Source organism: Lycium barbarum, chromosome 6 (genome assembly GCF_019175385.1).
Source record: "Lycium barbarum isolate Lr01 chromosome 6, ASM1917538v2, whole genome shotgun sequence".
Classification (NCBI taxonomy): domain Eukaryota; kingdom Viridiplantae; phylum Streptophyta; class Magnoliopsida; order Solanales; family Solanaceae; genus Lycium; species Lycium barbarum.
Window position 1 is genome coordinate 118,549,186 of NC_083342.1, and position 13,500 is coordinate 118,562,685.

Below are 13,500 nucleotides of genomic sequence, written 5' to 3' on the forward strand. Positions count from 1 at the left end.
GTTCTCCTAAATTTTCATATATAGAAAAGAGAAAAAAAGAGCTATTTTTCTTGCTATCAAAAAGGTTTTTTTTTTTGTTGTAATATCTGATATTCGATATTCACTAATTCAATTAATCTAAAATTTACATAAAACTCATTAAAAGGAAATAATCTCAAGTGTATATATCCATATTCCACTTTGAGAAAGCAGAAAAGTGTACCAGATATATGTTGGATCTTATATTACCTAATAATTCAAAGACTAATCTCGAGTGCAGTATCAACTGAATCCTTCTTATAATAAAATGTTGCTTGACGCAAATTATGACCTGATGGATTACGGTTCTAACAAATTGCAAAATGTAAGATTATAGTAACTTTAATTGTTTAAAATTATTATTGACTTTAAAAGCATCTATTATAGTACTCTTTTAATTGTTCAAAAGTTTTCTTTTACAGGATATATACCACTGAATGATCCGTTACATTATTATTATTATTATTATTATTATTATTATTATTATTATTATTATTATTATTATTATTATTATTATTATTATCTAGTCTAGTAATATTAATAAGTTCCATAATCATGAACACAAAGATACAGGAAGATCTAATGGACAGGTGGCAAAGTTAATGATGACTAATTAATCATGGTTTTATAGATGTGAAATCACTTCTAGTGTTCTACACTAATTATTGCAAGTAATTAGGATTATTCCTAGTCTGACAAATTTTAAAGTACTTCTCTATTTTCCGTTGAATCAAAATTGATTCCTTAAAAAAAATGTGCGTATTTATTGATGGTTATTTCTTCATTTTGCAAGTTAAACCAACACATTTCAAATTCTTTTAATTATAGGATTTATATATATTTTTTCCTTAGAAGGAAAATGTTGAGTAGGGGTAATAGTCAACCGAAAAACAAGAAAGAAAAGAAAAAAAGTCAAATAATATGATGACAATTGTATCAATGCCGTAAGGAATTTAAGTAAAATCATCAGACGAGAGTATGCAGAGTTTTTCAATTACTTCAAAGCTAACAGTATTATTGACTAAGCCAAATTATTTAACCGAAACTTGACTCTAATGGCATCTCCATTTCCTTTCTTAATGCCAAAGCAGTCAAAGTACAAATTTATTAAAAAATATGAGGTGAAACCGTGAAATAAGCTAGGATGATGAAGACAGCCATCTTTTTAATATCTAATTTTTAATCTCTTCCTTTCCTGAAATCAGTAACAATTATATATTGTTATTAATGTCTCATTGCCAATTCGTAGTAATATTTGAAATAATGTACATTTTGATCATCCATATTCTCTTGAACACATGATTCGATTGTGAAATTCACATGCAGACTTTTGTGTGGACTTATGAATGTGAGTACATCAAGATTACCGCTTTGATACGTTTGAAAATTTATGAGTAGTCAACTTGCAATCTTAAGACAATTAGTAATGTAATTAGTGATCAAACTTTTCTAAACCTCTCTACTTTAAGTCTTGTGCACTGAGTGTATGAGATTTTTACTTCCTCATATGAATTAAGTTCTAAAAACATGAGTAAATGCAGAAATTACAAATGCAAAAATCATATCCAACTCCATGTCAACAAAAAGACATTGTAAAAGAGAAATTGCCATTTGCGTATCAAAATAATAGCCAGAAAAAAAATAAAAAAATAAAAAAATATATATATATATATATATATATATATATATCTGCAGTGGCGGAGCCGAGGGTGTTCATCCGAACCCCTCGGCGGAAAAAAATATTGTTTTTAAAAGGTTAAAATTAATTTTTATGTATATATAGTAGATGTTGAACCCCCTTAGACTTCTTCGTATGTTTAATTTTTTATATTTTGAACCCCTCAGCGAAAATCCTGGCTCCGCCACTGTGTATGTGTGGGTTTTGCTACACCCTCCCCATTTTTCACATTGCTTAAATGCCTTTACTATTTTTTACCCATTCATTAAAAGTGAGGACATTTTCGTCTTTTCAACCAAAAATTTCCTTCACCCTTGCATCACCAAACTCTCCCTTCACTGTGCAATCATGGCGTGAAAAGGAAAAAAAAAAAAAAAAAAAAAAGGAAAACAATTACAGAAAGCTCACCTGCTTTTCACAAAACAAAGCACAATACTTCACCAAAAACTATGGCTTCTCTTTTCTGCAAAACAATGAAGCTTCCATCTTTAACTTCAAGAAGTCGATGAAGTTGTTTTATTCTGTTTTACATCATTTCAACTTGTATTATAATATCTACAAGTTTAGAAACAGAACTACAAAAGCAATTAAAATATGTCTAAGAAACTGAATGAAGGAGAAAAAGGGAATGAAGCTGCAAATCTGAATTCGTTTATTGAGTTAGGTGAATTGGGGATTTATGGAAGGTGATTTAGAGCTAGTGAACTTGGCACAACCTCTCTCTGCAATAGTTAGATTAAGGAAGGTAGTAGATTTTTTTATTTTTTTTTCAATAGCACAGCAAATTGATCCCTTTTCGTTTCTCTTTTCCAAGGATCAAAGTTACCCAAACATAGAATAAGTTTTAATTAACCAAACTCAATTTTGAAAGCATTTTTAATCTTTGATTCGTGTTCCGCTGTGCTCACGATGGGAGGGCATGGAGTTGGAAGGAAATGAAATTTTGGTTGAAATGACAAAAAGGTCCTCAGTTTTAATGAGTTGGTAAAAATTAATAAGGGCAATTAAGGAATTTAAAAAATGGTGAGGGTGCTAACATAGCAATACCCTGTATATATATATATTGTATATTAATTATAAGGTACATAAAATTATGCACTTTTCAGACATAATAGTGCATATATTGATGGTTGAGTCAAAATAATAGCTAGCAAATGTAATTATTTTTATCTGATCACCCAAATGTGTTTTTACATAATATGGAATGCATCAGCATATGAAGTCACGTATTGATGGTTGAGTCAAACATTAGGAAATATGAAGGAAGCTTCCTCTTTGATTAAGTTGGTAATGGCTTGATTCTCACGACAAAATGATATCTATTATCTAATAACTAGTAAGTAGTAAGTATTCCTAATGAGACTGCTATTTAAATTGAGAACTCAATCAACGACAAGGACCAAATATTGTTTGACAACAAGAGTAAAACTATAAAAACATATTCTAAGTAATTAGCTAGCTAGCACATTATACTTCTTTTCTGGCTTTTGCCAGACACGACTTGAAAGACTTCCACTCCGTGCACCTTACGTCAATCTCGAGTCAGGAATCAAAATGCCTCCACAAAAATTATTTTGAACCAAAATACCTCCATAAAAAAAAGTTATAAAACTACCTTTAGCGCAGTATTTTACTGCGTTATAGAATCTGTTAAAAAAAAAAATCTATAACGCAGTAAAATACTGCGTTATAGAAACAGTACAAAAATAAAATAAAAAATTGGCCAACTTTATTTTTTAAAACACTTAGTGTTTTTTTTCATACTTTGACCAATGATTAGTCGTGTGTCAAAACTCTGAAACGTCAATATTTTATATAGAACCTGATATTTTTTTCTCCATACAATAATGTAGGCTCAATACATCAAGGATACGTAAACGTTCGGATCGTCATTTCAGGGGTTGAAAAGGTGCCCGAAGTAAGTTTTGTTTGTAAACTTTAGGTTTAAGTGTTCTATATATATAGATGTCCATTTTTGTTTGAAGACTTGTTGTCATTAGCTTAAGGTTTTTTATTTTTAGGGTTTAGATTTAAGTGTGTTATTTTTTAAAGCGTAACTTTATTTCGAATATATGAGGTTTTTTGCCCTCGGACGTCCGATTTACGCGATTTTTTTTTTTTGCAACATATTCGAAAGAAAGTTACGCATTAAAAAATAACACACTTAAGGAACTTAGTGTTTTTTTTTCCATAAAAAGATCGCAACATCTTATTTTAATAAATCTTTTCTTTGCAGCGCTTAGCGTTTTTTCCATACTTTGACCAACGATTAGTCGTGTGTCAAGACTCCGAAACGTCAATATTTTATATAGAACCTGATTTTTTTCTTTGCGTACAATAATGTAGGCTTAATACATCAAGGATACGTAAACGTTCAGATCGTCATTTTAGGGGTTGAAAAGGTGCCCGAAGTAAGTTTTATTTAAGGTTTAACTGTTTTATTTTTTAAGGTTTTGATTTAAGCGTGTTATTTTTTAATCAAAACATAACTTTATTTTGAAAATAAATATAATTCTAAAAAATATAGGGAGAAAAACTAGTTGAAAACAAATACTAATTTTCCGCATACTAGTTTGACTAATTTTTGAAAATAAAGCTGACTAGTTTGAATGAGAAGTTTGTCCGCATAGACTCGAAAAAATACACAAGTTAAAAAAAAAACGGGTAAAACGGACATCCGAGCGCAAAGTTATGACCATCTAAAGTTTGATCACTTTACAACTAGTTTTTCTCCCTATATTTTTTAGAATTATATTTATATTCAAAATAAAGTTATGTCTTGATTAAAAAATAACACGCTTAAATCAAAACCTTAAAAAATAAAACACTTAAACCTTAAACAAAAATTACTTCGGGTACCTTTTCAACCCCTAAAATGATGATCCGAACGTTTACGTATCCTTGATGTATTGAGCTTACATTATTGTACGCAAAAAAAAAATCAGGTTCTATATAAAATATTGACGTTTCGGAGTCTTGACACACGACTAATCGTTGGTCAAAGTATGAAAAAAACACTAAGCGCTGCAAAGAAAAGATTTATTAAAATAAGATGTTGCGATCTTTTTATGGAAAGAAACACTAAGTTCCTTAAGTGTGTTATTTTTTAATGCGTAACTTTCTTTCGAATATGTTGCAAACAAAAAAAAATCGCGTAAATCGGACGTCCGAGCGCAAAAAATCGCGTATATTTGAAATAAAGTTACGCTTTAAAAAATAACACACTTAAATATAAACCCTAAAAATAAAAAACTTTAAGCTAATGACAACAAGTCTTCAAACAAAAATTGACATCTATGTATATAGAACACTTAAACCTAAAGTTTACAAACAAAACTTACTTCGGGCACCTTTTCAACCCTAAAATGACGATCCGAACGTTTACGTATCCTTGATGTATTGAGCCTACATTATTGTACGCAGAAAAAAATATCAGGTTCTATATAAAATATTAACGTTTCGGAGTCTTGATACACGACTAATCATTGGTCAAAATATGGAAAAAAAAACACTAAGTGTTTCAAAAAATAAAGTTGGCCAATTTTTTTTTTTTGGGTATTGTTTCTATAACGCAGTATTTTACTGCGTTATAGATTTTTTTTTAACAGCTTCTATAACGCAGTAAAATACTGCGCTAAAGCAGTTAACAGCTCCTTCTCTGTGAACTGCTTTAGCGCGGTAAATTACTGCGCTAAAGGTAGTTTTGTAACATTTTTTTTTATTGAGGTATTTTGGTTCAAAGTGATTTTTTTGGGGGCATTTTGGTTCCGGACACTGTCAATTAAACAATGGCATGAAACCATTAAAGTAAATTATAAGAATGATTTTGTTAACAGGAAAATAACACGCTATTGGATTAGCACATTTGAAAATAGAGAAGCAGATTCAGAATTAGAGGGTTATGATTTTGAGCTCAAGTTAATTAATTTATAATAATAACTGAATTCATAATTAAATATTTATAAATATATAGTGATTTTTCTTAATACAACTATATAATTTGCGCAAAAGATTTACGTGAACCCATAACTTTAGTTCCCCATGGGAGAGAATGGGAGAGTCAGATTAGTCGAAAAAAGATTCTTCACTTTTTATGTTCATTCAAAAGTATGCAAAATTTGGAAATGTCCACAGTGTACCCCCAAAAAGTGTTATTTAGTAGCAATATAACCAAAACTGGGCTAAGGGTCAATTCTTTACCTTTTTTTTTTGTTTTTTTTTCCTTCGTAACTTATATATCGATGCAGGCGGTTTGAATTATGACCATCTGATCACTGTGTGTGTAGATAATAGAAAGAATGATTTGATTATTTATTTCATTAGTAGGAGAATCGAGTGATTGGTTTTATTTGCGTCAATGAAATTAAGGACGAAACTTAATTAGCTAATCTATTTTCGATCTTTGGGAGATCGATATGATTAGAGGTGGTCATGGTCCGGTTTGACTCGTTTTTTTATTAAAACCAAACCAAACCAATTAAGGCTGTTTTTTTTAATATTCAAACCAAACCAAATCATTATAGTATAAATTCTATCGGTTTCGATTTTGTCGGTTTTATCGGTTTGGTTCGATTTTTACGGGTTGTAATAATGTATTTTATAATGCAAAAAAATTGATACAAGTGAGGTACTAAATTTTCATATTATTTGCAATATAGAGTGGCTCAAAAGCAACATAAAAGAGAATCCAACTGTATGTTTCTCTTTTTTTTTTTTTATTTAATAACTTACATACATGAGGAATAACCAAAAAAACCAGTAAATAGAGAAATCCAAAATCATTAGATGAAAACTAAATCAACAGAAAAAACCTAAATCAGTGGAGAAAATCTAAAATAACAGAGAAATAAAAAAAAAACACATACAAGATGAAAGACTAGAGAAGCAATTCGTTCAAGTAAAACTTCAAAGACACAAAAATCAAAGAGTAGGGAACATACAAAAAGTAACCAAAAAAGAAAGGGGAAGAAAAAGTTATGTAATTAAAGCCTCTTGTATTTGATTGTTATTGTGAGAGGAGAATAGAGGTCTAAAGGGTTTGGGAGGAAATAAGAGGGAACTGAAAATCTAACGAGGGAAAAAATTATGTTATGTTTACTGTTCAATATTTTTTTTTATTTTACTTTAAACGTAAATGGGCTTGGGGAACATGAGCTAGACTTTTTTCTTGGAATGGTCCTAAATTATAAAGAAGTTAAAAAATAGATAAAGTTTAATTAACATATATAAATATATATAATATTTTAAATATGTATATATTTATCGGTTCGGTTTGGTTCAGTTTTTTTTATGGGTAACACCAAACCAAACCAAATGTTATCGGTTTTTAAAAATCTAAAACCAAATCAAACCAAACCGAGCCGGTTTCGATTTATTAAATCGATTTGACTTGATTTACCGGTTCGGATCGGTTTTTCGATTTCGTTTGAACACCCTAGATATATGATGATTATAAAGCCAAACTCCTAATAAAAGAGTTAGTGTGGCCCCAATACACTCGGGTTGGAAATTACATAAACCATCTAATAATGATTAGACGCATTTCCTAAACAAGTATCTTCGTTTTGTTGACGACTCTTTATTCTTAATTAAGATTAGGAAAAAAAAGGAGTATGTCTTATGATGTATTTTGTCTAATGAGGGACAAATTTATTCAATAATAACTCTTGACTTTTATTTGGTACCCCAGCGACTTTATTGATCACTTTATTTTTTTAATTCCTGCCAAAACATAATCTATGTATCAAATTTGACATATTACCTATACACAAGTATTAAAAAATTACATGAAAATTATATCGTGTCAATTTGGGCCATACATTTTGTACTTTTGTCAGAAAAATAGATAAGATGTGTTTACTATTACTTAATTATATTATTAGGTTTGAAATTTTTTCCAGAAGAGTTTAAATATTCACTTATATTAAAAGATGACCCCGTATGTTTTTTTTTACCTACCCTGTAAATTGAAGTTGACAGTAATTAAACAAAACCTTAATCAATAGTGTAATCTAATTCCTAATCCAAAGGGTATGAGAGAGTCAAAAATTTATCCTAAACTAAAGGAAATTGACCAAACCGATATATCGATAAATCACAAAAAATAAAAACATAAAAAGTGTTCACAGAATAAGACTTCAATTTTAATTCATAGAGAGTAATGTCAAACAAACTGATGAATGTCACAATCTTATCTGTCCCTTTTTTCTTTAAACCGACCATAATATTTATTGTAATTATTCAAATGTGGATGCCCTTATTTCCTTAAGAAATTCTCTGAGTTTGATGCTTCTTCCGTTTTTTTAAAGCATTAACGAGTAATATTAAACTTTGCTAACGATTTAAAGATGTAAATACCAAAGAATATGTCCGGGTTATTGCTTAATAGAACTCTTGTTAAGCCTTTTGACTTTTTACTCGCAAGTCGCAACTGAGAAGGTTTTATTTCTCCACAAAATTCCTATTAGAATTAAACATATAGTAGGTATTAACATATAATTCAAAAACGTGCAATTCGATTTTGTAATTCACATGTAAATATGGATGTGAACCTACAAGTGCGAATACAAACTTATCAAGAGGTGATTATATATCATAAAAAAATTGAGCATTCAGCTAAATCTTAAAACAATAACTAAAGTAGTTCAAAACCCTTTAATTATATTAAAAAAAGGCAAGTCTTTCATAGTGAGGTGATCGCAACATGTTGATGTAATGGTGTTTAAAGAGAGGAATTTTTTGGCAAGAATCCATTAACACCTGATATTTATGATAAATTACTATACTAATAATTATAGTTAAGTTTTTAATTAAGGTAGAAATATGGTTAATTAATTATGACTTGCTAGTCAAATTGTGACAATTGGAGGCTGACTATCAATTTGTGCGAGAGATCCTACAACCCTGGTCTTTCATCCATTTGGTTGGGTCATATGATCTCTTATTTGATTTGCTCCTAAATCTATAATAGATTTCACTTTTTTAAATATAATTCAAAAGATGTTGTCCATTTAGCCATTATCTAAAATGATTATTTTATATATTTATATGAATGCAAGTTCAATTCCATCATATGACAACAAAAGTGCTGATCAAAGTATTGTGTGCGCGATAAAAATGTTTTGTAAGGAAATTCCAATAATCGACGACCGTTTTGAATTTAATAAAAATATGACCACATATCTTTATATATACTTTTACATTAATCATAATTAATTTATACATATTTCACTTTGATTTATAATTTGACTAGTATAATGATATAAACATTGGATGCAAATAAATTTTTATCATTAAGGAGTTGTTTGGTAGAATGTATTGGAGAAAATAATGCATGTATTAATTTTGATATTATTAATCTCTTATTTGGTAGTGTTTTTAACCTATGTAACGCCCTATTAAGTATTTTTCTTATTATAGCAAACATATGTATAACTAATAAGTAATACCGGTACTATTTATATTCTAATATACCCTATTCATACTATTTCTATTCTAGTACACCTTATTCATTTAATACAACAAACCAAATAGTAGATAAAAAATAATGTCTGCATAACTAATCTCAGTATAACTAATTCAACATTACAAATCCCAACTTATTAATACACCTTATTTAGCAGTACTCTTATACATGCTACCAAACAACCTCGAACGCAATTAAAGAAGCAATTAAAGAAGAAGAAAGTTCCAAAACTGCATACCCCATTTCTAACAAAAACTCCAAAAAGGTCCTAATCTTTTTTTGGTACGAAAAAGGTCCTAATCTTTTGGACAGCAGCAAAAGATAAGATTGACCATAGGTACTAGATAATCCCTCTACTAGCAGCTCCCCCTTACATGGCTGGGAATTGTGACACAAAAAGAAAGATTTAAAAAGAGAAATGAAAAAGACAGAACTCTATATTTATAAATAGTCACATAGTTGTCTAAATCTGACATAAAAATATCATTTTTTCCTCAACTCCCTATTGAAGAGGAGAGAGACAGGAGAGGAAGCGTCCAAAGGAAAAAAAAAGTCTCATTGGTCCAAGAAATAATGGTTACCAAATCCAAAAGGAGTTGAAGTACCCCAAAGATTTATTAGAATACTGTATGACTTTGAAGAAAAATCAAAATCGAGTTTGAACCTGTATAACTACATGGTGAAGCTTAATTTCTTCTCTTCTTCCACCAACTTGAAAAGCTGTTACTTTTCTTGTGGTAAAAACAGTTCAAGCGGTTGAACAAAATCAGGGACTTTTATAGAAATACATAACCAAAAACAAGAAGTAAAACTCCTTGGATATCATCTTCTCTCTTTTTATTTGAATCACATACCATACCAGTAACCTTTTTTTTGTTTTGCCTTTTCTGTCTTTGCATGTGTTATGTACTAGTCTTTTTTTTTTTAATTATACACCATTTCCCATCTGGGTAATGATTTTCATCTTGTTTTATATCCATATTTTTCATGTTTTATTACTCTGTGTACTTAGATTTTTGGTTAAAAAGCTATTCTTGATGTAGTTAAAGTCTCTTACTTTTAATGTTGTGGTTTATGCAGGACTGTTCCTTGACTCTGGGAGTTAACAATTGAATCTTGAAAGCTGTGGCAGAATTTGTAAAGGAAGAAAAATGAAGTGTTTCTTTTACTTTAAAGATAGAAACAGAAATAGGGAAAGAAAATCAGCACCAGTGGTACTTCAAGATCAGAGCAAATCAGATATTTCAGGTGGTGGTGCAGAAAGGGTGACTAAGTCTTCATGTTCAACTTCTTCTCCTCGTAGTTTCTCTGATTTGTATGAAGGGAAAGCTCAGAATTTGAGGGTCTTTACATTCCCTGAGCTTAAACAAGCAACTAATAATTTTAATAGGTCCCTTAAGATTGGAGAAGGAGGTTTTGGATGTGTATATAAGGGTAATATTAAGCCTGCTGATGGAAAGGGTGAATCAACTGTTGTTGCCATTAAAAAACTCAATAGAGATGGTTATCAGGTACTCTTAACTTTTTTGTTAGGATATATGTGTATATGATCTTTGATTTGTGGTTAAGTTTGACTGGCAACCCAAATTGTTTTTTAATGCCATATATGCGTTTTAGTGGCTTGAGTGTGGCCTGATATGTTAAGTTGTTGCTATCTGTGAAACTGTTTATAGCAGCCTTGTCTGGTAATGAAGCATTAATGATATGATTCTTCATTATTGGCTTTAAAGGTTTATGTGTGCAATGTAATTTCGGTTGTCTTTCCTGTTTTTTGTTGCTATGTTAGTGAAGGAGCATGCTACTTACATTATAGTAGTAACAATTTGGCTTCTTTCTTTGGTGTTCATCTTTACTAAAAAGAGCAAACTCTCGATGCCGTTGAAATTCACCTGCTTCCACATTCTCATGGGACTATTCAGGAGAATGTACGTGTTATACGTGTATATGGAAGAGAGGAATCATAGACAACTTTGTTGCATTTACATTTCTGTTTGCTCCCTGCAGTTTGCTTTCAATACTATTTCCAAGTCATTTTAGCTCTCTTTAGCATTCTGATCTACTGTGATATGTGAGATTCAAATTGATCGTTTAATCGCTGCCCAAATGTGGATCATTTCTATGTGACAAGCAGCTCTGAAGGAACTTGATTTAATTGCTGGAGAAGCTCCCTTTCAAGTTAAAATTTGTTAAACAGAAAATAAATGTCTGTCAAGTATTATGAGCACCATGAGAATATTATCATTTTGTTCCGGTTTCCTTGCCATTGATTAAAAGTTCTGGTTTTCAGCATTATGGTTGACGCATCTCGCTTCTCTAGATCTCGGAAGCTAAACAATTTAAGCTGTTATCTTAGTGTAAGCTTTAGTATTGTGTTGATCCTCTAATTGTTATGTAGGGTCATAAACAATGGGTAGCAGAAGTGCAATTTCTGGGAGTGGTAGATCACCCAAATCTTGTCAAACTAATTGGATATTGTGCCGTTGATGGGGAAAGAGGTATTCAGAGGCTACTTGTGTATGAATTCATGTCAAATAAAAGTCTGGAAGATCATCTTTTCAGTACAGCCTTTCCAGTTCTTTCTTGGCAAAGAAGACTGCAAATAGCGCTTGGAGCAGCTCAAGGATTGGCTTATTTGCATGAAGAATTGGAAGTTCAGGTGCTGCTTTATTTGAATATTTTCTGATGTTTTCGTCCAAGTTTTCATTAATATTATTACAAGAGTTTGACCTTTTAGTCCGATTTCTTTAATGTTTAACGCTGAAGGTGGATGATCATTGAAATGGCTTCAGCTTTGCGACCTAAAAATGTTGCTCTATGGGAGTTTTCTAAATGTTTCCATATATTCCCCTGATTTTATCGCAGTTAAAAGAATTTTAACAGTGGAGTGTCTCTGTTTCAACTTCAAATTCTATCTAAATTGTAGCATTGTCTTTATTTAAAGACATTTTAATTAAAAAGGTTTCCTGCATTGGCATCTCAACTGCTATGAAATTAGAAGATTTGGTTAACCTCCTCTTGTTTATTTGCTCTTTTGACGTTTTGTCAGCCAGCAGAAAACTTGTATGCTGATTCACGTACATACTGCAATTGTTAACGTACCAAACTTTAATGTTCTTTCTTCCGTCAACTTAACAGGTGATATATCGTGATTTCAAGTCATCAAACGTGCTACTGGATGATGAGTTCAAGCCAAAGCTTTCTGATTTCGGGCTTGCCAGAGAGGGTCCAACTGGCATGCACACCCACGTTTCCACAGCGGTATGCTACGTTGATCCCTCCTCTAATATGTAGGTTTTACATTAATGAGAAAGAAAAATATAAGTTATTTTATTTTTCTACTTTTTGGTTATCTTATTTATCTATGTTTGTGACTAGGTTGTGGGGACATGGGGGTATGCAGCACCTGATTACATAGAAACAGGACATTTAACAGCCAAGAGTGATGTGTGGAGTTATGGTGTTGTATTGTATGAGATCCTAACTGGTCGACGGTCCCTAGAAAGGGACAGACCAAAATCAGAACACAAACTTCTGGATTGGGTTAAACGTTACCCTGCTGATAGCCGGAAATTCGGTATGATCATGGATCCAAGGCTGGAAAATCAGTATACGCTCAAGGCAGCTCGAAAGATTGCAAAGTTAGCTGACACTTGTTTGTTAAAATCTGCAAAAGATCGGCCCAAGATGAGTCAAATAGTAGAAACTCTGAAGCAGATCATTCAGATTTCTGGTGAAAATAACTCTCCAGACACAATTTTCCAGAGTGTCGACGATGATCCTGTTGTAGAGGAAAAGCCGAAGCAGATGGGAGCCACAGAATCAGCGAAAAGACGAATGGCTCACTTGGCTAAACTTGGTGAACATGTTGGTGGAATAAGCAGAAGAAGATTCCTGATCATGCAGAAGGCTAAAGTTACATAAAAAACAAGTTATGTTTTCCTGCATATCAGATGTATCAATTTAAGAGTTTTGGTTTATTGAATGAGAGAAATATAGTAATTAGTTTAACGTGTAAATGAGGCATTGCTATTTCAACTCATTACTGGCTATGGCTAGAGGCAACAACCTGTAGCCTGGAGTTTTTTGCATGCCATCAGAATATGCATTTGCATTGTAAACCACTATTCCAACTTATCAGGGGAAAAAAACTGTAGGCCACTGTCCTCCTGTGCATCTTTTAAGATATTTTAAAACACTGATATTTCCACTAGCTGGCGGACAGGTTGACTATTAAGTATTTGTTACTCCCAGTACGACGATGACCAAGTAAATTTGTGAACAATTCCATGAACATATTGTTGTTTCTTTCACACAAAGAACCACAAAAAACAAAGAAATA

At 31.3% G+C, this 13,500-nt stretch overlaps 1 protein-coding gene across 4 annotated transcripts; it reads left to right on the forward strand.

Moving 5' to 3' along the window:
• The first annotated feature begins 9,647 nt into the window (after window positions 1–9,647).
• Window positions 9,648–13,334, forward strand: LOC132645837 (probable serine/threonine-protein kinase PBL19). 4 transcript variants are annotated; one of them, XM_060363062.1, is made up of 5 exons: window positions 9,648–9,966; window positions 10,242–10,672; window positions 11,557–11,817; window positions 12,297–12,419; window positions 12,537–13,334. In XM_060363062.1, exons 2-5 carry the CDS (start codon window positions 10,313–10,315, stop codon window positions 13,080–13,082), a joined length of 1,290 nt encoding a protein of 429 aa, XP_060219045.1. In that variant the 5' UTR covers window positions 9,648–9,966; window positions 10,242–10,312; the 3' UTR covers window positions 13,083–13,334. The 4 variants fall into 4 exon arrangements, with proteins under 4 accessions (XP_060219045.1, XP_060219046.1, XP_060219047.1 ...); XM_060363063.1 differs by having other exon boundaries at window positions 9,648–9,840; XM_060363064.1 differs by having other exon boundaries at window positions 9,648–9,827.
• Window positions 13,335–13,500: the final 166 nt, after the last annotated feature.

What these genes read in the sequence shown, in the direction of transcription:
- LOC132645837 (XM_060363062.1), top strand. Translation starts at nt 10,313, where the DNA reads ATGAAGTGTTTCTTTTACTTTAAAGATAGAAACAGAAATAGGGAAAGA. An exon ending in TCAATAGAGATGGTTATCAG is followed by an intron (nt 10,673 to 11,556) that starts GTACTCTTAACT and finishes ATTGTTATGTAG; the next exon opens with GGTCATAAACAATGGGTAGC. An exon ending in ACACCCACGTTTCCACAGCG is followed by an intron (nt 12,420 to 12,536) that starts GTATGCTACGTT and finishes GTTTGTGACTAG; the next exon opens with GTTGTGGGGACATGGGGGTA.